The 26,422-nt window shown below is 37.0% G+C and overlaps 2 protein-coding genes across 5 annotated transcripts; one reads left to right on the top strand and one right to left on the bottom strand.

Moving 5' to 3' along the window:
• The first annotated feature begins 174 nt into the window (after positions 1 to 174).
• fbxw11b (F-box and WD repeat domain containing 11b) lies at positions 175 to 16,945 on the top strand. 4 transcript variants are annotated; one of them, XM_067398029.1, is made up of 13 exons: positions 175 to 539; positions 2,924 to 2,983; positions 4,363 to 4,582; positions 6,866 to 7,052; positions 7,276 to 7,366; positions 7,734 to 7,871; positions 9,031 to 9,149; positions 9,300 to 9,549; positions 11,132 to 11,250; positions 11,825 to 11,935; positions 12,676 to 12,754; positions 15,387 to 15,589; positions 15,680 to 16,945. In XM_067398029.1, exons 1-13 carry the CDS (start codon positions 501 to 503, stop codon positions 15,858 to 15,860), a joined length of 1,797 nt encoding a protein of 598 aa, XP_067254130.1. In that variant the 5' UTR covers positions 175 to 500; the 3' UTR covers positions 15,861 to 16,945. The 4 variants fall into 4 exon arrangements, with proteins under 4 accessions (XP_067254130.1, XP_067254129.1, XP_067254132.1 ...); XM_067398028.1 differs by having other exon boundaries at positions 179 to 539; positions 4,342 to 4,582; positions 15,680 to 16,580; XM_067398031.1 differs by having other exon boundaries at positions 185 to 539; positions 15,425 to 15,589; positions 15,680 to 15,815.
• Positions 16,946 to 17,818: 873 nt separating this feature from the next.
• fgf18b (fibroblast growth factor 18b) lies at positions 17,819 to 25,850 on the bottom strand. Its single transcript, XM_067397144.1, has 5 exons — positions 25,796 to 25,850; positions 23,978 to 24,080; positions 22,003 to 22,211; positions 20,450 to 20,556; positions 17,819 to 19,358 (listed from the first exon to the last, which is right to left on the bottom strand). The coding sequence occupies exons 1-5, from the start codon at positions 25,848 to 25,850 to the stop codon at positions 19,074 to 19,076; spliced, it is 759 nt and encodes a 252-aa protein (XP_067253245.1). The 3' UTR covers positions 17,819 to 19,073.
• Positions 25,851 to 26,422: the final 572 nt, after the last annotated feature.

Genomic DNA, 26,422 nt, shown 5'->3' with positions numbered 1-26,422 from the left:
TATAAGCAATATAAAGGGAAAGTGAAGGTAAGTATTTTTTTTTTATGGTGCATTCAGAATTTCTGATGCATTTAAAATTAAAAAAAAAAAAATGTTTAGATCTACTTATTACTTCTGGTGGTGTTGTCATCAACATACAATCAAGGAATATTCTTAATTATGTGAATCATTGGGGATAACCCCATTCTTTACCCTAGCACCAGACGCCAGCCAATAGCTGTTCATTTTACAAAACGGACAAAACCCTTTTTGTCATTAAGTGACCAACCACGATTGTTGTTACAGATTATGATCATGACGTAGTCTGTCTGTGCCCGCTTTGTACCTTAGCAGCAGGAATTATCCAATCACAAGGCGGACAACGCCCATTTGGTCACGTTTGGTTATTTGACAGCCAATCGGTGAAATCGAATCAAGCGTTCTCTCGCCGCCTCCTTTCGTGACGTGCGTGTGTCGCAGGGCGGGGTTTCCATTTTCACTGCGAGTTTCGGGGAACAAACATGGAGCCGGAGATGGAGGACAAAACCTTAGAGCTGATGGTGAGTACTCGGCTGTGCTTTGAAAAAGCTCTTCTGGTATGTTCGGAAGACTTTCGAGTTTATAAATCCATATAACCGGTTATAAGGACAGCCTGGTTGAACATAACCAGCTTGTGGGTAGGGATCGGTTGAGTTGAGGGGGGGAAGGAGGGGTGAGGAGCGCGAGAGAGAAATGGCTGGCTAGGCTGACAGGGAGGGCCCTACTATATATCGCTGGCTCACTTGGTGGTTTTCACATCTCTCCCCCTTGATACAACAGCTGAGGCGTTAGTATACAATGCCAGCAGTTGTTCTTGGTCGTGGTTGATGATATTTATTGAGCTAGTGGCGGAGGTGGAGGGAGGGAAGCTGCCGCGGCATCGTGGTGAGTCCGAGTCTCATCGACTTTAGCCGGTGACTTGAGCTTCACTGCGGCGCCTCTGCGCCACTCACTCCTGCCTGTAATTTGGTAGTGCGGACGAGTTGTGGTTCATATGAAGTCTCAGAAACCTTAACCACGTTTAAAAGTGTTTAAAACTAAAATTTCTCTCGCGCTAAAACGCCTCGTTTACTTTTCACGACGCGTTTTAATTGGGGTTTAAAGCTGCGTAATAGGAAGTAACCGCTCGTGCTGTCAATTGCAAATGACGTTTCTGAGCCGAACGATGGGCAAATTCAAACATTGTTAACTATTACAAGAATCATGGTTGAATATGTTTCAATATTTTGGTTTTAGTAACCACACATCTTTTTTGTGAAATACAAATATTCATTGTTGATGTGAAAGAAGCAATAGCAAGCGGCTAGGTGGCTAACCGCATCAAACCATTAGCCTACGCGAACCAATAACGATATTTTCTTATTAAACTTATTGATTTTTGTTTCGGACTTTTGTGAATATAAATTTCATGATACTAACAATAAAAATAAACCGAATTCCTCCAAGTTTGTCCTTCACTAGTTGAACATCATATTTGACATGATTTGCTTCTGTGTATTCTCATATCAATTTTAATGAAATGAAGCATTTATAATCTTAATTTAAATATTTATTATAGTGCCTTTTTAAAATGACTGTATGCCTCTATTAAATATGCCCTTAATTAATAAGGCTGTCTCTGAATCAATATCTGCCAGTCAATACAATATCATTATAGAATCAGTTTTTCAGAGTGGATTTGCTTCTTGTTTCCATGGATACACTGAAAAGGGTAGGAGTGAATGCTCTCGAGTTTGTCCACTTGTATTATAAAGCTTGAGAAAGATAGATGGCTTTTGCTTGAAGATAAAAAACCACGTGCATTTGTATATAGACTGCAGAGAACTCATAATGAAACAAAAACTAATACAAATGAGACAAACACTACAAAATACTGAAACTTTATCCAACATTATTATTAATTTTATATTATTAATAATCCTGAAAGAATAATAATATTATTATTAATTTGAAATATTAACAAAAACTATAATACTACTATCTCAGTGATGGTAAAATAACACATTGATTTCACACCCCTTTGAGTCCACAGAGCTTTTGCCCAAGTTTGCTGATATTCGCGATAAGAATGGTGATTATGAATTAAAGCAGGTGCTGAGTCTTCAATATTAAGAGCGACGATATGGATCATGGCATCATCTCTGTCTTGCCTGTGTTTGGGATGTAAGCATATCCTTGTGGTGGCCTTGGCTAGGGGACAGCTGTTGACACGATACCCAAACGCCTACACACCCTGCCCGATCCCACGTCTTTACTGCATGCTGATGGAGAATCTGTCCAATTATTCAGCACACCGAGATCGTAGGCTGGTGCTCAGTCCTTTCATCTGCTTTCCAACAAACAATGCAATGAGATTATGAACATATGCAAGCAAATGACGAAAGGGTCATGTTTAGTGTCGCAGTCAAGCGGAAACCTTGTATCTCCAAATACAGTGCTTTTCAGGAAATGGAATAAAAAATGTATATACTTTTTTTTTAAATAATTAAACCGCACAGTCTGTCAAAGTTGATATTGTATCTTTATACACAGACACTTGCATATGTCATTATATCATAAGGTCAATGGATTTACAAGGTTTTTGACTCGAGAAATTCAGACATGTGTTTTGTCCGTCAGTAAAATAACAGTTCATTTGTGATTGAGTTTTTGCAGATTGTTTGAAGTTATGAGGTCAAGTCACAAGCTCTTTTTAAATTTTTATTGGCTAAAAATTTGTAAAATCCACAGACTGATGTAAAGGTACTGACCAATAATATTGATGTATGGAGAGAAAAAATCTAGAGCTGGTGTTTCTGCCTGAATAGGAGTGATTCTGATTTATATTTTGGTCCTCTCTTTGCATTTTTGGTCCAATTTTATTTAAAGCCGACATTGTGAAATAATAGTGTGATTTCTTCTGCAGAACACCTCTGTCATGGACTCGCAGACTGCAGACCGCTCCCCAAAGATCACAGTGTTCAAGGTGAGGTGGATGAGACGTACTTTCATGTTTGTCAAAGTCTGTAAAAATAAAAAACAGATACTACAATAAGGATAATTTGAGTAGCCTCTCCCTGGACTATGAAGGATTTTCCATATTGAAGTACTGTTGACTTGGGTGTTTTGTTGTAGGGCATGGCCTAATCTTTGTCTGGAAAACCTCTGTCCATTTACGCAAGCCTTAATTGTATCCGTATTTAGGATCAGTGTTTCGTCTCTTGCATTTTTGAGATGTTCTGGGTAATTACAGTGGTCCCGAATTATCTGGACACTTATATTGCCGTTCAAAAGATTGTGGTCGTCAAGATTTTGTAATGTTTTAGAAAGAAAACTCTTATCCTCACCAAGACTGCATTTATTTGATCAAAAATACTGTAAAAGCAGTAATACTGTGAAATATTATTATTATTATTATATTATTGTATTATATTAATATTATTAATATATATATATTTTTTTTGTTTGTATGGATCTATATTAAGATGCAATTTATTCTGGCAAAGCTGAAGTTTCAGCAGCCATTACTCCAGTTTTCAGTGTCACATGATCCATCAGAAATCATTCTAATTTGCTTATTTGGTTCTAAAGAAACATTTCTTATTATCATCAATTATAATCTATGATGTTTAATGGAAACTGATACATTTTTATTTAGAAATCTTTTGTAACATTATTAATGTCTTTACTGTATGTCACCTTTGATCAATTTAAGGCAAAAAAAAAAAAATCTTAGTGACCCCAAACATTTGAACGGGGATGCAAGTCACACTTCAAACTATCTGAATTTGATATTAAAACATCTGCAAACATAAAACGCTAGACCTTTTTCTCACTCAACTTCACTTATGAGACATTTGTGCACTTACTTTTAACAAAACCAAAGTTATTTTGGTGTATGTATGAGATCAGTTCCCCTGAAGCTCACACAGATGTCCTAGCAGAGTAACCACACATTAGATCACACATTTGACTACCAGAAAATGAAAATGTCCAGATTTATTTCAACAAAGCACAACAAAGCACCAAACCTCTTTTTGTGAAATGTTTTGCAATTTTTAATGCCATTTAAATGCTTAAGTAATTTTCTGTTTGTACGAAGGTTAAATGAGTTGTGTGATTTAAAAGCAGGAGAATTTTATGTAGAAACTCCTATCACTGTATATTAAGTCAGTAACTGTATGCAGCTTTTTAATAGTTTAACACTTTTCTGAGTAAATGCATATGCCTTGAAGTACTATGCTAGTTTTCATTCTCCCTTTGCCCAATCCTTTCCAATACAGATTTTGCATTTTGCCTCATCTAATATATCTTTATTTGTTTTTCCTTATACGATTCTCCCAGCCTATCTTTATCTGTCCTCAGGTGACTAATGGACCCTTGACAGGCTCTAGGAAGCGGCCATCGGAAGGAAATTACGAGAAGGAGAAAGACGTGTGCATCCAGCTCTTTGATCAGTGGTCTGAAGCAGACCAAGTGGAGTTTGTGGAACACCTGATCTCACGCATGTGCCATTACCAACACGGCCACATAAACTCCTACCTCAAACCCATGCTCCAAAGGGACTTCATTACGGCACTGCCAGGTAGTACATGTAGCCTTAAGATTAAAGGGAGACCATGTTTGTTTAACCCTTGTGCATTCAAAAAAAAAAGTTACACTTAGGTTAAAAATGGACAAAAATGTCCATGCCAAAAAACTGTCATAGAAATATGATTTATTAATATTTTTTTCCACTTTCACTGATGTCAATTTTTTAACCAGCATCTGTTCTATCCATAGATACCAAATATTCATTAATTTTAAGAACTTTAACCCTTTAAATGCTGGTTTGTTTACATAATGCCATAGGTGTTTTTTTATGAAAAAATTAAAAATAGTAGTTAATTTTCATAAACTAAATGCTAAGCAGAATTTTTTTTCTTTGCTTATTAGATTCTTGGGTGGGTCAATGAAGAACAACAACATTAATTTTGAGGCATTTATATTTTTTATGTAGTGTCAGATTTTTTACAAAAAATAACACTTAGGTCAATAATGGACAAAAATGTCCATGCCAAAAAACTGCCATAGAAATATTATATATTAATATTTTTTCCACTTTCACTGATGTCAATTTTTTAACCAGCATCTGTTCTATCCATAGATACCAAACATTCATTCATTTTCAGAATTTTAACACTTTACAAATCGGTTTCTTTACATCCTCGGCTTCTAATGCACCCATGTGCTCAGTGTCAGTGGGCAGCACTAGTTTCAGAGCTTCCTCTGCTGAGTAACGTCTCTTCAAACAATGAAATGATCAACCCCTCAAGCACCACATATGTATAGGTTTGGCTGTGAGGACACCTGTGTGAACTCAAACTTTGTATAAAATCTACCAGACTAAAAAATCAGTATTTTCTTGTGGTGAAAACTAAAATAATGTGTTTAGGGGCTTCTGAACGTCTACTTCAAATTCAAGCTTAACTTTTATCTCCGTACAAAAACAATAACAAGTGAAAAAGTGCAATCAAGGGTTAAGATGTGTGTTTGGTCAAAAAGAAGAACCTTAAAGCCTTCTTTGACCTTTTTCATAGTTTTCACATGACCCTATGACCCTGCCAAGGGTGTGACTCATACATGGAGTGGGATTTTTGATTGCCAGTATGATATAATTTCTTTCAAACTAATTACACAAATTAAATTTTCAGTAAACACCTGCAAACTACACTCTGACATCCTTACCAGTCTACCCACACAATTATAGCTGCATTATTTTTCAAATTGACTTTATCATAGACTATAATATGCATAAGCAGAAAACACAAATAAAGCGAGTATTTCTTTTATAAGCCAAATTTGAAAATATAGCACAATCTAGTAAAAAATGGTAAAAATGTAAAATTTGAAGCCTTGCCGATAGAATGAATGCCTATTTGCAAATATTGTATCATTTTATAGTCAAATGGCCCTGGGTTAAAAAATTGCAGTTTTAATGGGTTTCAATGTGGACATTTTTGTCCTTAAGGTCCTAAGTGTGAGTATTTTTTGTACAGAGGGTAAAATTGATTTTTTGAAGGAAATGAGGGTAAAATATTAAAATTCCAATAAAAATAAACACCTGAGCCAAAATTCATGTAGATGGCATTAACAAAGGCACACTTATAACAAAAAACAAAACTGAAATGGACAAAAATGTCCATAAGGATGCACAAGGGTTAAGCTAATTTTGGTATATCTCTAGAATTTTATTTAAAATAAGGTGTATTTTATAAAAGTTTAAATCAAACTTTCATTGCAATCAAATTAACCCTTTAACATATGTTTCTTATTGTTCATGATTCATCAGTGCATGTTATTTTAAGTATAAAAGTTCTTGTTCATATTTCATCAGAACATACACTATCAGTCAAAAGTTTAGGGCCAGTAAGGTTTTTAGGAAGTTAACACTTTTTTTTTTTATTCAGCAGGGATGCTTTAAATTGATCAAAAGTGACAGTATAAAAAAACAGGAATAAATTACATTTTAAAATATACTGAAATAGAAATCATTTTAAAAAGTAATATTTCACAGTATTACTGTATTTGAACTATATCAAATAATCAAATAAAATCTTAAATATTTTAAACATGGTGTATCTTGCTTCATCTCTGAATTTTTTTGTCAGCTGACATTACCAAACCATCTTTTTTTATCTCTATTTTTGTATTTATTGCCCACTTTTTACCGAGTCGCTTCCTGATGTATACACTTTTTTTTTTTTTTTTTTTTTTTTTTTTTTTTCTCCTCCTGTCCTATCCTTTTGTGTTGATGTTAAGAAGACATATTCTTATATATTGTTTTTCCTGCTTTTAACTCTTTCATTCTTTTTCCTTTGTGTTCCAGCTCAGGGTCTGGATCATATAGCGGAGAATATCTTGTCTTTCCTGGACGCACGCTCGCTGTGTTCGGCTGAGCTGGTGTGTAAGGAATGGCAGCGTGTGATTTCCGAAGGCATGTTGTGGAAGAAGCTAATCGAGAGGATGGTTCGGACAGACCCGCTGTGGAAAGGCCTTTCAGAGAGACACCAGTGGTGAGTCATGGTGCTGATATGACTGTTTACATCTCCCAAACCCCCTCATTTATACATGAGGTTTAACAACAACCTCATCATTATATCTCAGTGGTGTAATTCTCCACCAGACATGCTTGGAACCTCCATTTAGGCTGTCTTGTACATCTTATTTGGCCTTGAGTTATGAAGGGGCTTGTTTATGTCAGTTTATCAGGGATGTTTATTGCTGTTTGCTTCACAGGGAAAAATACCTGTTCAAGAACCGCACAACAGAAGTTCCTCCAAACTCATACTACCGCTCTCTTTATCCGAAAATCATTCAGGACATCGAGGTGGGCAAAGCATCCATTGTTTCTTTCTGTCTTGTCCTTTTATGAGTGTAATATGTTGTTAACTCTTGTCTGCTCATGGCAGAAATGTTTTTAAGGAAAGGGAGGTAGTAACTCTGAGCATTTGTTTGTTCATTTGAGCAAGCAGGAACAGTGATTTAACCGTGCGGCAGGCCTCATGTAACCTAGCTCTGTCTTTTTCATAGCTGCCATCTGAATAATCGGAGTGCACAGCCATCAGTTATTTAAATACTACATTTATAAATGTAATATTAAAACGGTCCACTTTTTTGGTTAAGGTCAGTGCATAATCATTTTGATTAATGCAAGTAAAATAATTATTTGAATTACTTGCTGTTCCTGCTCCCAGACCATCGAGGCGAACTGGAGGTGTGGCCGACATAACCTGCAGAGGATCCAGTGTAGGTCGGAGAACAGCAAAGGTGTTTACTGCCTCCAGTATGACGATGAAAAGATCATCAGCGGACTTCGAGATAACTCCATCAAGGTGTGACCGCACTCTGCCTGTGTATTTCTTGTGAACCACGTGTGGGTTTACTGAAGTCATCACTGGTAAAAACCACAGTCTGATTGCATCCTTATGCAGGTGTAGTTTAAAAATGCTAACCACATTTGACATCAAGTGTGTTTTTGTGAAATATGCCCATGGCGTGTTTAATCACATTTTGCAAATGCACGATTTTGTGACTGGTTGGAGTTCAACAAACAAAGGGGTTCAAAATGTCCACATTGAGATGGAAGGACGCTTTTAAAAGTCTTTAAATTGAAACATGTTTTGAGTTTTAAATTTACACAGTTAAAATTCTCCCCTTATGTAATATAACACTGAAACTATTGAGATTGTATTGAAACCGATTCACAGTGATTTAAGTGACTCTACATATGAGCAATATCAATAGTCATTCTTGCTTTAGATAGTGTTAGGGGTTTGTTTAAAGTCCCTACACACTCTCTTTAGTTCAGTGTAGTAACGTCCGATTTTCTCATCTCTGAGAAATCAGCTTGTGTGTCTCTAGGAATGTGTCATATTGGTGACTATCAAAAACAATGAATGTTTTAGTTTTTTTACAAGGTCAGTGTTTTTAAATAAGTGTAATAGCATATTTTTGGGGGAAAAAGGATACTTTTCAGCAAGGATGCATTAAATTGATCAAAAATGGCTGTAATGACATTTATGTTAGAAAAGATTTATATTTCAAATAAATTCTGTTCTTATGGACTTATCAGAAAATCAGCATATTAGACTGATTTCTGAAGGATCATATGATGCTGAAGCCTGGAGTAATGATGCTGAAAATTCAGCTTTGCATTAAAGGAATAAATTGCATTTTAAAATAGAAAACAGGTCCTTTAAATTATTTAAATTAATATTTCACAGTATTACTGTTTTTACTGTTTTTTTATTAAATTAATGCAGCCTTTGAGAGCTTTTTTTTTTTTTTTTTTTTTTAAACATTAAAACATCTTATTGGCTGACAGCATTGGCCAAAATATCAGTACATCTCCACTAGCTATGTGACATTATTGGACGGTAATTCAAATTTTGCAATAATTAGTCCAGTCCCGTTAAAAGAAGTTTATATTTGAGATTGTGAAATTCATGGTGTTTGCAAATGTGAAAAGATGTCATGTGTGTTTGTGTTCAGATATGGGATAAACAGACTCTGGAGTGTTTGAAGATCCTGACAGGGCACACGGGCTCTGTGCTGTGTCTGCAGTATGATGAGAGAGTCATTGTTACCGGCTCCTCTGATTCCACTGTCAGGTCAGATTTCTATCATTCTTTCACTTTCTATAAGTCCTCTGTTCATTTCTCCATTCCCCCCCCATATCACTCCACATGTCTGTTCAGCTGGAATGAGTAAGGGACTGATAAAATCTGTGCTGACTTCTCATGCCTTCTCTTTTTACCCAGAGTTTGGGATGTGAACTCGGGGGAGGTTCTGAACACTCTGATCCATCACAACGAGGCCGTGCTCCACCTGCGATTCTGTAACGGGTTGATGGTCACCTGCTCGAAGGATCGCTCCATCGCCGTGTGGGACATGGCCTCTCCCACGGACATCAGTCTCCGCCGAGTCCTCGTCGGACACAGGGCCGCCGTCAATGTTGTCGACTTTGACGACAAGTACATTGTCTCTGCCTCTGGTGATCGGACCATAAAGGTCAGCACTCCAATCTCCGAATGACTGCTGTCAGCATCAATCAAACCAAAAATCAATGCTCTTAGAGTTGTATCTGATTTCAAATATATCTGCATCCAATACATATCACAGGGAGGTGACTCTTCTGTATTTACGGATTTCCATATTTCTCGCCCCCCTGAAAAGTTTGACCCACGTGAATTGCGTAAATATGAGGCAAAAAATGGTTTGGGGTGGGGGTGTGCTGGTTAGGGCTGTCCAAATGGCTGAAAAACTAAATTTGAATTGTATATTTAAATAGTAATATTTGAATTATATTTAAATTTAAAAGACTATTTCAGTTAGAGGGGGAATAAAAGCCCTCTTCTGAGGCCACAAGAGGGCACAATGAGCAACATATTAATGCACAGCATTAAATTAATTCAAAGCAATGAAATGACATGACTGTCTGTAAAAACTGACACTGTGCATAATGTTTAAACTAACATTCATAAATAAAATATAAGTTCATAAATTGCATAAACAATTATGAACATAACAGCATTATGTATTTATGCATAGTTGAATAGAAATAGCTGAAGTGCTGATCTCACAGTACTTTTTTGCTTTTAAAAACATGACATGCAGTGGAATGAAAACCCTCACAAAGTCTCGAAGTTGATCTTCTATTAACTTTTACATTTCTGCAGTGTTTTGCATCTAGCATTGCATCTAGTGGGTTCAACTGGATAAGCTAACAAAAACATTAAAATGCAGCAATATCATCGCATCTTGTGCACCACTGCCTGACGCACACCTAAAATTCAAATGCACCATTTTCCCCAAATCCAGCTCTGGAGGGCCACTGTCCTGCAGAGTTTAGCTCGAACCATAATTGAACTCGCCTACATGCAATTTTCTAGTAACTCTGAAGACCTTGACTAGCTTGTTCAGGTGTGTTTGATTAGGGTTGGAGCTAAACTCTGCAGGATAGTGGCCCTCCAGGACTGGATTTGAGGAACCTTGCAATAAGGTCTCCCTGTGGTTTTCCATCAAAATAAAAGCTCTGTAGTCTAGTCCACTTCAGCACTAAACCACTTTGTCATGCAGCCAGGCTTGGACTATTCAGGACTATTCCGCTTGATTTGTCAAAAGCCAGAAATATCCAGCAGAGGGCAGCAGTGTAATGGCTTCTCAATTCTCTGTAGACTGGAGAAATGCTACAGTCTGCTGCCCTTGCCCAGAGTCCTCTTCAGCACTTGTATTCTCCAGCCGCGCTCTACTAGATGCTGGATTCGGGGCAATCGGGATTCCAGGAACAGACAGCCCTGAGCCAGCACACCCATCGCTCTGGGAGGGGTGCCAAGTCATTCTGCAGCCCCCACCCTCTGAAAACATTCCCCAAATAATGAGGCAGGGCAGTATGGGCTGGTGTGTGTGGGTTTCTAGGGCTGTTTTCACATGTGCGCACACACAACTTCCTGAGTGTGAATGTACTGGTGCTTTAAATATGCCAGTGGATTATTCTAAAGAGAAATTACACTGGTTAGAAAAAGAAATATAATGTTTTAAAGTGATTTAATGTTTAAACATCGTGTGATCTAATGTGTAATGTGTTTTGCAGGTGTGGAGTACAAGCACCTGTGAGTTTGTTCGGACACTAAACGGTCATAAGCGAGGAATCGCCTGCCTACAGTACAGAGACAGACTCGTGGTCAGTGGCTCCTCAGACAACACCATCAGGTGTGTGCTAATAAACAATAATTTGAGTTTACATATACCAGTAATTTGGTGGAAAAAAATTCACCATACAACAATTTAAGTACATTTAATTTTCAGTAGTGCTTATTTAATTTTTTAATGTGACTTATTATATTTATCATTTTTCTCTTTTTACCCTTTTTATTTGTTTATACTTATTAATTTTTTCTTTTTTCTTATTAATCTCATGTAGTTTATTTATTTGTATTCTTTCCATTTCATTAAATTAGAAGTGCAACAAATGCTATCATGATCTCTGAACTAAGTTTAGGTATAATTCTTTTTAAATGTAATAAATGGTTATAAAACATAAGGCTAATTTTTGATGTGAAATAATCTTTATTTGTCTGAAAATGTGCAAAACAGTGTTAAGGGTCTTGATAGTAAACTTTATTTTCTTTATTTTCTTAATACTGAATATAATCTTATTACCCTAATTTGGATTTTCCTTGTTGGTATAATTGTACTTGTGGGTATAATTTGACCTGGATTCACCCAGTTAGTATTACTTGCATTTCATTTATTTTCTCTCAAAATCTTTAATCTCTTTTTCCAGGCTGTGGGATATTGAGTGTGGAGCATGTTTGCGGGTTTTGGAAGGGCACGAGGAGCTTGTTCGCTGTATTCGATTTGATAACAAGCGGATTGTGAGTGGAGCGTATGACGGGTATGCCCAAGTCTGATTTATTCAAAATTGAAGGGAGTTTTATTGTTTTTGTTTTTTTTTTTTTATTTGTTTGTTTGTTTGTTTTTTGCATTGCATTGCAGTGCATTGAAAAATAACAGAATGTAGAAAAACTATTTTTGCAACTGTTTGCTGACAGCCAATAAAGATGGGGAGGGGAAGTTCATGTAAAAAGCCTCAATAATGTTAAAAAAAAGTATTTCAAAATTGTAGCCTTGAGGATTGATGACTTGATGAATTAAAATGCACATTTTAAAATAAATCTGTTAGCAAACTTTCTCCTTAAACTCCCTGCACTACTATTGCTGTAATGCATTGTAGTCTGGAGGATTAACTTTAAGCAGATTTTTTTTTTTTTTTTTTTTTTTTTTGTCTGGATTATGGCTGGTTTATTCCTGGCCTTAATGTGAATAATCTCTTTATTCTCACATCTTTAATTGCGGAGCTGCATTTGTCTGCTCCCTGTGCTCTAGTCATTAATCTGATACTTGAGCAGTACATCATACCCACACAGCCGAGGGAGCAGTCACTTTTAATCCCACAAAGCCCACAATTGAATCACAGATTATCTGTAGATTATGTGTGAAATGCGGCTGTAGAGCTGCTTTACTACAGAAGAGTGAGAGAGGGATAACCAATGTATTGTGGATTTATGACTAATAATTTTTGTGCATTGTTTAATGTGCTTTAATATGTTTGTGTTTGTTTGTGTGTGTGCGCAGTAAAATTAAAGTGTGGGACCTACAAGCTGCTCTCGACCCACGAGCCCCAGCCAGCACTCTGTGTCTACGTACACTAGTGGTGAGTTCCCAAGCCCTCATAACCCAGATGCCTGACACAAAACACTTCAAAACATACATGGTCTCAATTCATTATCTCTAAACAAAAGTGCAAAATGGGTACTCTGTAAATTCCTGTGTGTGTGTAAATTTATAAGTAGGAGGTCAGTAAGAAATTTATATTTTTAATATTTTAATTATTATTTTGGGCACAAGCATCAATGGTGTGAGGAGCCTATTGTAATTGCTAGGTCTTTTTTTTTTTTTTTTCTGAAATTAATTACATTTTTTGAGCGCCTAAACATGCTTAAACTTATGAAACTTTGCACACACATCAGAATTAGGTGTGGCAAAATGGCTCGATAGCACCACCTTAAATTCGGTAGACACATGTAACAGCCCAATACCTACGAAAAAAGTCCCTGGGACCAAAATCTGAAAACCCAACAGGAATTTTCAGTAAGTCATTTTAATTTTCTCTGGAAAATTTTTGCAGTTTTTGCCATTTGCCAAATTCGATGTTTCGCCATGAAACAGGAAGTTGTTGTAACTCGGGCAAACAATGTCCGATCTGCCCCAAACTTAACATGTTTGAAAATAGTCCTAGCCTGAAGACATGTACATGCCAATATTCCGTTACAAACGTAGCGCCACCTGTGGGCAACAGGAAATGTAATGTTTTACACGGTTTAACTTCACATTGAGGTTTAACCAGAACAACAACATATTTGGTTAATCTTGAGGCCTTTGCGATGTTAAATTGCAAAGATCTTGAGTTTTCGCTGAAGGGTGTGTCTGTGGCAGCCTGACAAAGTTTAATGTTTCACCATGAAACAGGAAGCTGTTGTAAGTCATGCATACAATATCTGATCTGCCTCTTATATTTATTTACTTAAATGCATATTGCCCGCCGTGCTCCGTTTTCCTAAAGCCGGGTGGTGGTAGTGGTGGTGGTGGCACGGGTGCGAGGGACCTTTCACTGCTGATTGCAGCTTTAATCAACACTGAACTTTTCTCTTCATCACGGAATTCTGAAATAAATGTATTTTGCTTTCCATAGTTTAATGGCTGCTGAAAATTCAGCTTTGAAATCACAGGAGTAAATTACATTTTAAAATCTATTAAAGTAAAAAAAAAAGTTATTTTAGATTGTAATATGGTTAGCATAAGTGATTAAAAAATAAACTTACTGACCCCAAACTTTTGAATTGTGTGGGTGTGTATACCGTGATTTAAAAAAAAAAACGAACCGTGAGTAATTTATACCCGTTTCACCCCTAGTGTATGTTTTTTTTTATTTATATATATATATATATATATATATATATAATATATAATATATGTGTGTGTGTGTGTGTAAAAGAAATTAAATCTTAAATGTGAATGAACGCTTGTCTTGCACAATATTTACTCAATATTTATTTTAGAAAATTTGAAAATCACAAAAAAAAAGAATTTTTACCAACATTTTAAAACAAAGTTTTAAAAGTGGGATCTAAAAAACTGCAGTATTAAATCACCAAAATATGACAAACTTCAATGTAAATGTTTTCAAGCTCTCAAGTGTTTTTTTTGTTTTGTTTTGTTTTGTTTGTTTTTTTGTTTGTTTTTATTTTAATGTCTTTGAAATTTGTTATCTTGTACATATTTAAGTCTTATTGTAAGTGCACACTATAAAATTAATTATATTGATGAAAATTGATGAAAACCAGCACTGTTACTGATAATCTCAAAATGCTCAAATATCAGCTGATTAATTGGTTTATGCTAGGGCTGGGTGGTATATTGAGTTATATAATATATAATATATATATAATTTTTTTTTTTTTCCCTCTCTAAACCATATAGGATGAGGCAATACCATATATCGATATACAGTAGTTTGATATTACAAGCGCATGAGAAAAAAAGCTAGAAGGTATACTAGAAGTTTGCAGGTGTGCAAATAGGAGTGCAATAATTGATTAAATATACATTTTGCTCAAATATTTGTTGTTGGACATTAAATATGCCATATAGAATTGTAAACCTACAGGTATATTTTTATGATAGCAGTAATCGTTAAAGGGACTGTTGTAATGAGGTAATCAAATGTAGGCTGATATAATTAAGCTCAGATGAGTCAGTGTGTTCCTCTTACCAGTTGACATTTAGTCCGTGCTTTTATTTTATCATTTTAAAGCAGAAGTTAAACTAAAAAAGCATTATTTTTGTTTGTTTAGATGTTGTTAGTGTTAGAATGTGATGTGATTTTTAAACCCAAAATTGCATCTTTTTTTCATAGCCTTCAATATGAGCAATATGTTTGTAGGATAACATTGGGTGGGATTTGAAGATTTTTTTTTTTTTTCTTTTCAGATTTGTCTTCATCCAAATAGAAAAAAAGTAGAAAAATACTGATATGTATACTGTATGGCATCATTAAGCCAAAAATGCACAGATTAATAAAAAAAAAAAAAAATGTTTGGCCTTGTTGCCCAGCTCTGTGCCTATCTGTTCTACTCTTGTTATTCACTCCGAACAATCTCTGATCTGTCACTCAACCCTGTCATGTGTAGTTAATCAGCCCTCTGCATTGTCACGCATTTATAGCACCATAGATGATCTGATTTGCATCACGTCATTCCCAGTCTGTGCCTGATTTTGATCCACAGCAGCGATGTCGCTTCAATAATAGTCTGTCTGCGTATAGGAACATTCTGGCCGAGTGTTCCGGCTCCAATTCGATGAGTTCCAGATCATCAGCAGCTCCCACGATGACACTATCCTTATCTGGGACTTCCTCAACGTGTCAACCAACGGGCAGACGGAAGGACGATCGCCGTCCCGCACGTATACCTATATATCCAGATAGCAGGTAACGCACGTTTTGACTCGTATAATTTCATTCAAATTCACACAAGTCAAAATACAAACTCTTACTTGTATGCGTGTGATCTCTTGACAGGGAAGCTCTGGTGGCGTGCGGAGTGTGTGCGAGTGTGTGTGGGGACTGTTTGGGTGACCCAGTCTATGTGGAAGTGTGCCAGGATCAAAGGTCGAGGAACGCCACCACCGCCCCCCCCTCCCCTTCACCCTCCTCTCTCCATCTGTCCGTTTTATTTCTCCCCCCTCTTCGGTCATTTTGAGGGCCGCCCCATGACACACAAACTGCGTCAGTTCTCTTTCTCCCTCTCTGTGGAGGAGGAGACGGAGAAAAGATGGAGAGAGCAATGCCATTAAGCAGTGAACCTGAGGGTGGGCGTGGAGCCCACCCTCCCATCCCCGCCATCGCGTACAGAGTGACGGCTGCCCCAGCTCCGCCCCCTGGGCCCATGAACTCTGTATCTATCTTTTGTTTGTTTTTTTTTGTTTTTATTGATTAAAAAAAGAAAAACTAAAGGGAGAAGGCAAGGTCTGAGTGCCTTCCTTCCCTCAGGACTGTTCTGCATGAATGAGCGAGCGATGGGACGTGTAATGTGTGCTGGTCAACTCCTCGGTTTCTGTCTCTTTTTTTTTTTTTTTTTCCCCTTTTTTTAAGTTGGGAAATTGACTTCATATTTTCTTTTCTTGTGAAATCGTATGAATAATTGTAGTTTTTTGACTTCTCCTGATATGTCCTTCCATTTCTCGTTTTTAGCGCTGTCCGTCTCGTTCCCCTTTTCACTGTCTGCTCGTCTAGGTTCTGAATGACTCATAACTGATCTGAATTTAGTTGTAAACAGAATTGTCTTGTCTAAAATGGTGTTGTATATTGAAAAGATTTTTTTAAAGAAAAAAAGCGTTATTAATAAGAATAAAGTACTTGACTGTGAAGGAGTGTTAAGAAGCTTGCACAAGCACATCGTGTTTTTTAGTGTGTGTGATCGTACGCATGATTCGCCCCTTTGAGATAAAGGCTTTCCAACAGGCCCAAGTTTCAGTAACCTGTCGTGATGGCTGCCAAGACCTTCCGAAAACGCAGAGACGCTGTTCAAATATTTAAGTTTACCTCTTGCTCCGAATATGTGGAAATTGGCAGCACTGTCATTTTCGTCTTATGATCACCACCATGGCAACAGCCACAATACATCATTTCAGCACTGTAATGATTTAAAAATGTTTGAATGTAGAGCAATAATTTAGTTTTTAAATCTTAAGAATCTCAGAGTTCCATCCTTTGAAAACTGCAGAATGGAATTCCATTGGAATAAGGCATTAGTATGAATGATGGCAGGCCATTGTCAGAATTTGAGATGCAAGGGTGGACATGAGAGCGATGGAGACATTATAAAGAGGGAGGATCAAAGTCATTCTGCAGACAGGGAGAGAAAGACTACTGCCCAATATGGGTGATCAGGAATGTAGCAGACGACTAGAGTACAGACAAACCCTAAAAAACAGTCCTCATGTGTTTACTATTGAGGAAACTTCTGACTAACTTCTCAGTTATGCTGTACAGAGTTTAGCTTGCTTTTTTTGTATAGTCTGTTTCTGTGTGAAATTGGTGCGAGTTTTAGGGCTGTGGTTTATACCCTCTGGGTCCACCAGGTGGCAATAAAACAGTGTTGGAGATGCAGCGAGAGTTTTGATCCCAAAATACAGGGTGTACTAAAGGTGTCATGGAAAGTTAAAACGCATTGATAAATCGTCCACAAAATAAATATTTTAATAACATGAATAGTATCAAAATATCTCTGAAGATTTCGCCAGCCCCAAGTGTTTTTGGGACAGAGTAATTTGTAACAGCAACATTTTGCATTACAACACTTGCAGGGCTGGAAGCTCCGGGGTCAGTTTGAATAACTGATACATTACAAACTATCTAAAGTGAAAATCAACTCCTGTTGTGGCCTGTAATGGATATTTTGTTTTGAAAAAGCCACGAACATCAGTGTTGATCAGCGTCTGGTCAAACATGTCTTATACAGGCAGTTCTGCCCTAATGGTCTAATGGATGTCACAGTCTTTTTAATGCTCAAAATATTTAATTTGTTATTCTGTGCTGCTAATAAATACACTATCATTCAAAGATTTGGGGTCAGTAATATAGTTTTATATGTATTTTATACTTAGCAAATGCGTATTATCCATCAAAAGTGACAATAACATTTATTTCAAATAAATGCTGTTCTTTTGAACATTTCATTCATCAAACAGTTTAAATAAAGATTTATCACAGTTCCCTCAAAAATATTTCAGGTAGCACAACTGTTTTCAACATTAATAATAACAAGAAATGTTTCAGGAGCAGCAAATCAGCATATTATAATTGGAATACTATCATTTCTGAAGGATCATGTGAAACGGAAGACTAGAGTAATGTTGCTGAAAATTCAGCTTTGCATCACAGGATTAAATTACATTTTAAAGTATATGAAAATAGGAAACGGTTATTCTGAATTGTAATATTTTAATATTTTGTAATCTTAACAGTATTACTGTTTTTACTGTGTTTTTTTCATCAAATAAATATAGCCTTGGTGAAGACTTCTTAAAGGGTACGTTTACACAACAACAATGTACTAAAAACTGAAGTTTTTAAAAATGCTGTATTATGCTGCCAGGCCAGTAGTTGGCGATGTCACTTTTGTAAAGAAACACAATGTGCCTGTAGACTGAACATATAATACACATGCACATGATGTCACAGTTTTCACAATTTCGCTTTTTGTAGTTTCCACTGAGACCATAACGGTATGGTTTTCAAAAACGTGCACTTTGACCCCAAACGTTTGAACAGTAGTGTATCTCGCTTTCTTTAAATTGCACTTTATTTCATTGGTTGCTGGTACCTTCATTGCTGATAAATACGAAAGACTCTCGATGCTCCTGGTGAAATGTGAACGGCAAAGTATCTGAGGCAAAACCAAAGGTCTAAAATGTTTTCCTGTCAAATACATTGTGATTGACTTTGGTTCTTGGTAACAATCTCATGGCTCTTACAGGCCCGAAGCTGACATTTTGATGAGTACAAAGCAGATCTTTTATTTGCCCTTTTGGTCATGAGCATCCAAGTCGGCAAGTCTCAGCTGTTGCGTATTAGGCCGCGTACTTGCCATTTTTCCAGCCATACAACTTCACACAAGTAGAGGGTTTTGCTCATTTATGGTGGGACAAATCAAAGTCTGTGGCACTGGACATTAGAGGGGAATTCTTTGGCCTCTGAAGTGCTTGGTCCCCTTGTTGACAGGGTTTAGTGACTGGACACTTGCCCAGGAGTCTTTGGTTATGTTTGCATGATTACACAGTGTTTAAGCAACCTCGTCCTTTGTGACTTCCACCGAGAGGTCGGCCCTAAAGTCTAACCTACTTATGTTTCAAAGAAGAGTGTCTCTAGATCCTCTGTAAGAAGGGATCTTTGCGCACAAGTGTTTGTTGTATTATGGGAGTGGTGGAGGAGCAGTGGAGGTCTGCTGGACTCTTTTGCTCCTCTTGCTGACTGTGGTAAAGCTGCAGGGCTGCAGGTCGGGCTGCTCTCCTGGAGGGAAGCGTTTCATGAAATGCACGTCTCGCTGGTTGGGTAACGTGTTTGGTCCCCTGCGCGGTCGGCCCCTTTTGGTGAAGCCCACGTACCAGCCTACGTAGCGCGCTGACATCCAAGCAGTGTAGTTATTCTCAAGCATTATCTCGATGAAAACGCAGCCTCCGTTTACGCTGCTGTCTTTCTGAAATGGAAAAAAAATGTACTTACATAAAAAGCTAATTTAAAGGGTTAGTTCACCCAAAAATGAAAATTCTGTCGTTAAATACTCGCCTTCATGTCGTTCCAAACCCCTAAGACTTCCGTTCATCTTCGGAACGCAAATTTTGATGAAATCTGAGGGCATTCTTTCCCTCCATAGACAACTATGCAATTGAAACTTTGATGCTTCAAAAAGTTTATAAAGAGATCGTAAAACTAATCCATATGAATTTAGCGGTTTAGTCCTAAATTTCTGAAGAAACATGATCGCTTTTTATGATGAACAGATTTTAAGCTTTTACTCGCATATAAACATTGATCAGAAAACATAAACAGAAGCTCAACCGAACCTGAATGACACGCAAGAACAAACCTCTTGCGGAAACTCAAACATGTTGAGTAACACAATAATAGAAGAATATAACTCATTGGTTCTCGCGGATGTCAAGCGATCAAGCCTCAGCTTCTTTTTACCACAACTGATGTGTGAGTTGATGAATGCTTCTATGTGAATAAAAGCCTAAATTCAATCTGTTCATCATAAAAAGCGATCAAGTCTCTTCAGAAAATTTGGACTATACTGCTCAATTCGTATGGATTAGTTTTACGATCTCTTTATTAACTTTTTGAAAGCTCTCAGATTTCATCAAAAAGATCTTCATTTGCGTTCTGAAGATGAACGAAAGTCTTATGGGTTTGGAACGACATGAGGGTGAGTAATTAATGACAGGATTTTCATTTTGGGGGGAACTAACCCTTTAATATAATTAGTTCCAGATGTCACTATCTTTGGCCCATGATCTATTGTTTTGAGAAAATAAGAAAAAGCTGATTTTACAAAAACAAGCCTATTTAAGTTTTGCTCTCACTGGAATCATTGTGAAATAAGCTTGTTTTTGCCAGCTTTTTCATCAACAACCCAACAAAGATGTGCAATTTATTGAGCTTTCACATTGACAAGTGACTTCTGGTTATTGTTTCAAATCATTCAGTGTGAACTCCTATTCAGAATGTGATTATATTGCAGGATCTACATCCTTTAAATCAAAGTACAATAATTTTTCAGTAACTCACCTTCCCCACAAGCTTCCCCTTACGGTTCATGCACAAATAGTAGTTTGTCTCCTTCCCTCGTATTCTCACTTGACTCCCAAAGGTGTCAGCCTCCACCACAAGCTGGGCTTGTGAAGAAACACAAAAAAGACATACAGACAGGAATATAAAAAGGATGTAAATGATGCTTACATGCAGTAGTTGCATTGTCATAGAAACTAAGTTTAGCAAGGCAGCTATAATTGGCAGATGATTTTTTTATTTTTTTATTTCAGTCTGTAGTACAAAGATTTGTTGTGAATAAAATTTTTTATCACACCGAAGCACACATAAAAAAAAAAAAAAACTTCAAAATTTACAATGTATAGTATGTGTACAGTGCAACAGCAAAGAGCTTGTTTACATTTTAGACGAGTCAAGTTGTGATACCAAACAGAACCACATGGAGATGGAGATGAAAAAAATAAAAAATAAACCAACTGCCTTGACCTGACTGCATATAGCTACCTACTACAGTACACGGATCCATTCAGAATTACTAAACACAGCAACATACACATGACAAATCAAGACATTATCCTGAACGTCTGTGGAAACAATGTGAATGTACTGAAATGCGTCTATGCCTAAGTACAATACGCGTTCAGTGCGTCAAGAGCGTATCAATATAATGGATTCATGCGTGGTTACTGTACAGCAACGTGTCCACAATCGTCGTTTTACCTTGATTCTCATCTATCAAAACTTTATTAGCGAGACAGTGGTTTGCTTTATTCAGCAGAGAAATGTAGTTTGCATATCATCTGTCCATGCAGCGGTGGATGTTTTGACGTTCTGTTCAGTCTGTATTTCACACAGCGCGACGCATAAGGGCTCGTGCTCTTCAGAAACAAGCACAGAATACGCCAGAGCTGGTGTTTTAAAGCAAAACACACTGGATAGAATAATTACCTCGAAACGCAACATGAGTCTCTAGTCTATTCTCTCTTCCATCTCTGATGTAATCAGCCTGGTTTTCTTTACATTAGCGCTATTTTGGACTGATTGAATGAATTTGCTTATTGGATCATTCGACTTAATACTTTCCTGGAGTTTAGTGGCTTAAAATTATCTGATCTCAAACAGAGAAGTGAAATTGGGTTAAAGGGTTAGAATAGAAGCTTCTATCTTACAGGTGCTTGTGCCACTGTAGATGCTCAGTGTTGTTAACTCCGACTCCAAAGATCATCTAACTGCATGACGTAAATAACCTTGATGCAATTTCACGTGCTTCATTAATTTATTTGCATTAAGGATTTTGAAATAATCACATGCGTTAACGCTGACAGCCCTAATATACAGTAAGTGGTGTATTATAAATGTATATTTTTATAAAAACAACTAATATATATATATATATATATATATATATATATGTATATATATATATATATATATATATATATATATATATATATATATGTATATATATATATATATATATATATATATGTTTAAAAGATATATAACCAATTAAGTAATCTAATGTCTTTCTAAATGTACAAGTAGTCCAACACGTTCGGATTATTTCTTACCATATTTGTCCCCATCCTCTCCCATGGCAGTGATTTTCTTGCCGAGCACCTGGATGTGTTTTCCACTGGTCCGGCTGTATAGTTGGTAAACCCGATGGTGCTTCCGGCTCAGGCCATCCCGCACCCCTGTCTGATTCTCTACGTGAACTCCAAAGTTAACATTTTCCACTGCTAACACCTGCACAAACACAGGAGTCAGCCACAAATCACTTGTATTGATTTATGAACTATCAACTGATATATGGTTTTATTATCAGTAACACATTGCAGACTATAAGCACCTGTAATGGGCTGTAGAACAGTAACACGACCTGGAAGCATCTGGCCAAAGAGAAATAGAAAAGACACATGTGATTGTGAGACTTTTGCATTTATTTTAGTTGCTTTTTTAACCTATTTAAGGGAGATTAAAGGTGGTTAGCACACTTTTCATTCCTTCCTGAATATCTCTGGTGAATCAAACATTAAGATAACCCTACTAGATGCAAATGAAAGCTTAAGAAAAAAAAGTAAAAAATTATTTATATTCAGTATAACAAAATATTTACCCCTTTAAAAAAAAAAAAAAAAAAAAAAAAAAAAGTATGACTATATAGTTTTAAAAGACTACAGTTTTATGAGGGAGGCAACAAGAAAAAAAAAGATGAAAATGTTTATTTGAACCCAAACTAACACCACATGTGAGTATCTGCATGTATTTAAAGATCAATGTTCAGGTCTGCTATGAATTGTTAATAATACTTCATGCCAACCAAGCTCACTTACTCTCTTTTCTTAAATGATGTCAGCCAAGCATCATGATGTATCACAGGCCTCCAAATTTTATACCATAATATAATTGCTTCCGATCTTTTTTTTATTTTGTCTTTCTCTAATTTTGTATCATTTTAGCTGGAGGGGTTAAGGGCTTTTTGTTTTGACAAAAAAAAAAAAAACAAACACTCAAAGGTCACAATTTTTGATTGATTGCACCTGATTATGACCCTCAAATGAACCCTGATCAAACCAATTCAGGTCTCTCCTATTTTATGAACACTTTTTATTCAACAAAATGTTACTACTGATTTTGATATGAAAACTAATGCTCATTTTTGTGTGGATCTCGAGCATTTAAATTAAAATAAAAACGAATCATATATACAATGGCTTGAACACACCTAATCTATGATGGAACATGTTTTCAGTTTCTGAATTCACATAACTTTGATCATTTTTTTTCTGGTGCTTAAAGAATAAATGTCTAAGTTGTGTAACTGTCTGGAGATTTAATAAGCTGGAATACTTGAAAACAATTTGCCATTAGTTGTTTGGTATAGCGTTATGAGTTTTTTATTTTATTTTTTTTATTTTTTAAATAAGCTGTAAAGTAATTGTTATTTTAAATTTATATTAAAATGTTGGGGGGGGGGGGAACATCTGGCCACTTAATTAAAGTCACCATGGTGTAACCAACATGCAGGAAGCCATTTTGTTGCAATGTGCCAAGAAAACCATAAAACAGAAGGGACCCCTTTATAATGTGTGCCCTGATTAACATTTTTTACATAAAAAAAAAAAAAAAAAAAAAAAATTAAGACAGATTTTCCAGGTCAATTGGAGTAAGCATTATTTGATATTCTTTTTTTTTTTTTTTTTTTTTTTTACTTTAAAAATAATACTTTACATAATAATTAATTCTCCATTATTATTATTTTTACATATGAATTTAAGTCATCCTTATTTGTAATTGACTGACACATGACTTTTATAGAACAGGGCAAGCAGTCTAAGTAGGATTCAGACATATAAAGTCTCATCATCATCATCATCATCAGATCATCAGTGCTGTTCTCTGAGGAGAGACTGTGGGATGTGTTATTATGAGAACACGGCATCTGCTGAGCCAGAGATGAGAAACACAACAAATGCTCAGGCTGGACCTATCAGTATGGAGACTAACTACAAAAAGCCTTCAACTCATACTGAATGATCTTACTCGTGAAACTTACAGCACGACAGCAGAGGACAGGATGGACTGCATCGCTCCAGCGCTTCAATCACCCCGGACAGTGAGATCTTTGAGGCGATGGTTTTAAAAACTGGAGCCAAAACCGGACACAGACCCAGGTGAGCATCTGAGCGCGCGTTGGAGGATTGTTCAGAGAGAGTCTTCTCGCAAGCAAACCTGTTCAGATGTATACTGGAGAACGACAGGTGAAAAACAGGTCATCCTCCTGTGTGACCCCACACTCCACATGACACACTGACAATAGATGGATATTAAAAAGCTTCCCTTGCAATATCCTTAAGAACGCTGCTGTCTTCACACAAAAAACGCAGAATTCAGGGGTCCTCCTGCCCTTTAAGAAGTCTTTGCTAGATTTTCTCCTTTTCCAGGCTTCTTTTGTTTGGCTGTGGGGTGGAAAGGACCCCTCTCTCGCCACAGGACAGTGCGTTTGCTGAATGAGAAGGAAGCGCAGCTGAAGTGGAACGGAGATGGGCGGGGTGCGCGCAGGGGCAGGGATGGTGATGGGACGATGTTTCTAGCTCACTTATCATCACCAAGGTGGAGCGACGGTTCGACCGTCCAGTAATAACCTAATTCAAAACTTTCAGCACTTTAAAACTGCTTACATAAACCGAGTGACCTTTCAGGAGAAAACGTAAATGGAAAAGGTTCGTGACAGTATGGACGTCCCGCTTAATGTTGCATTCAGTCATATTTTTGCTAATTAAACGAAATTAATAGTGTTTTGAGAAATACCAAACGCGAGAGACTCCAGTCCTGTCAGTCATGTGGGGGAAAAAAACTGTTTTATTGTACATGGAGCGGGGCGCCCCCTCACGGTCGCCGCCATGTTGACATGACATTGCCGTGTCATGCAATTAGGCTACTGCACAAACACAACTAGCTACACAACCCGCAAATACAACCATGAAAATCTGTTGTGATTAGACCTAGAATATCCACTGTATGGATATGTGTAGTGTAAGATGGAGAGAAACAAATGAACAGTAACAAAACGATAAAGATAAACAAACAAGCAACAGCAGTTAGCAAACAAACCTCATGCATCCACACCAACAGGTGTCAGTATAAAGTCCAAAACCACTGGTACTGCTGGGGTAAATAAGAACCAGCTAAACCTAAACAAACACTTACTTAGTGCATCCTTTGCAAAAGTGATTTCTGCAAAGCTTAGAAGGAGTACTAAGCAATATTAGGCCATATTTGAACGCTTCAAAATAGAAGAGAGGGTGTGAGAGAGGTATGTAAGCAACAAGTCGTTCCAAAATTAACATTTCACAGGGATTTCAGAAACACAGCCCATTTCCCCCCCTCCCCTGACCACGACAGAACCGCAGACACCAGGGTCAGCCAACAAGCGCCAGCGCTGCATGCTCCTCAACCCCCCTTTTCTCGCCCCAGCACCCCTGTGCCCCATCCGTGAGGAGCAATAGATGTGAGCAAGTGAAGGAAATAGATGTAAATTAGCGGCTAACTAGTCAGGTCACAGGCCGCTTGGCGGTTTTGAACACCCTAAATGAGCCATGTCACATTTCCAAAATACTATAACTCATTTCCTCTCACTTTACAAATCCCATAATTTCCAGAGACAACAAACATTTTTGATTAGTGTAATGGTTTGATATTTTAGCTCCACTTGAGAGTATACTGAGCAATTAGCAGGTCATAATGACCTGATATTCAACGTATGCTCACCCGGGAGTGTGGACAGTTATATTAGACCGAAATTAGGAAGCCTGGTTGACTGGATCACACTCACCATTATGATTGTATAACCTTTTGTACCAGCATTTCTCTGCTCTTTGTCTTTCAGTGTCTGGACTTCAGGCCCTCCACCCATATTGAATTTTTAGATGAAGTCCAGAGATCTTCATGTGAAAGGTATCAAATGCACTCTCTCTCAGAACTCTTTGAATTTCAGAATATTCTGTTTTAGTTTTCTTAAAGGAACATCTGTGTTGATTACCACATACACACACACAGGTTTGTTTTGCCATCAGACTGCCCCCTACACTACCCCTACTCCTAAACCTACCCATCACAGAAAATATTCTGCATTTTTACATTTTTAATAAAACATTGTTTAGTATGTTTTTAAAGCTATTTTAAATATGAGGACTCATGAAATGTCCTCATATTTCATGTTTACGTCATAATACCAGTGTAATACCCATGTCATTATACAAATTTGTGTCCTCAAATCACAAAAACAAGCACACACGCACAAACACACGTTTGTTTTTGTGAATTGTGGGGACTTTCCATAGGCCGCAATGCATTTTACACTGTACAAACCGTACTTTCTATCCCCCTACCCTACCCCTAACCCTAAACCTAACCATCACAGGAAACTGTGCACACCTTTATTTTCTCACAAAAACATAATTTAGTATTTTTATTAATTAATTTACA

This window comes from Chanodichthys erythropterus, chromosome 10 (assembly GCF_024489055.1).
Source record: "Chanodichthys erythropterus isolate Z2021 chromosome 10, ASM2448905v1, whole genome shotgun sequence".
Classification (NCBI taxonomy): Eukaryota; Metazoa; Chordata; class Actinopteri; order Cypriniformes; family Xenocyprididae; genus Chanodichthys; species Chanodichthys erythropterus.
Note: the sequence above shows the minus strand (reverse complement) of the source record. Positions and strands in the feature narration are given on the sequence as shown.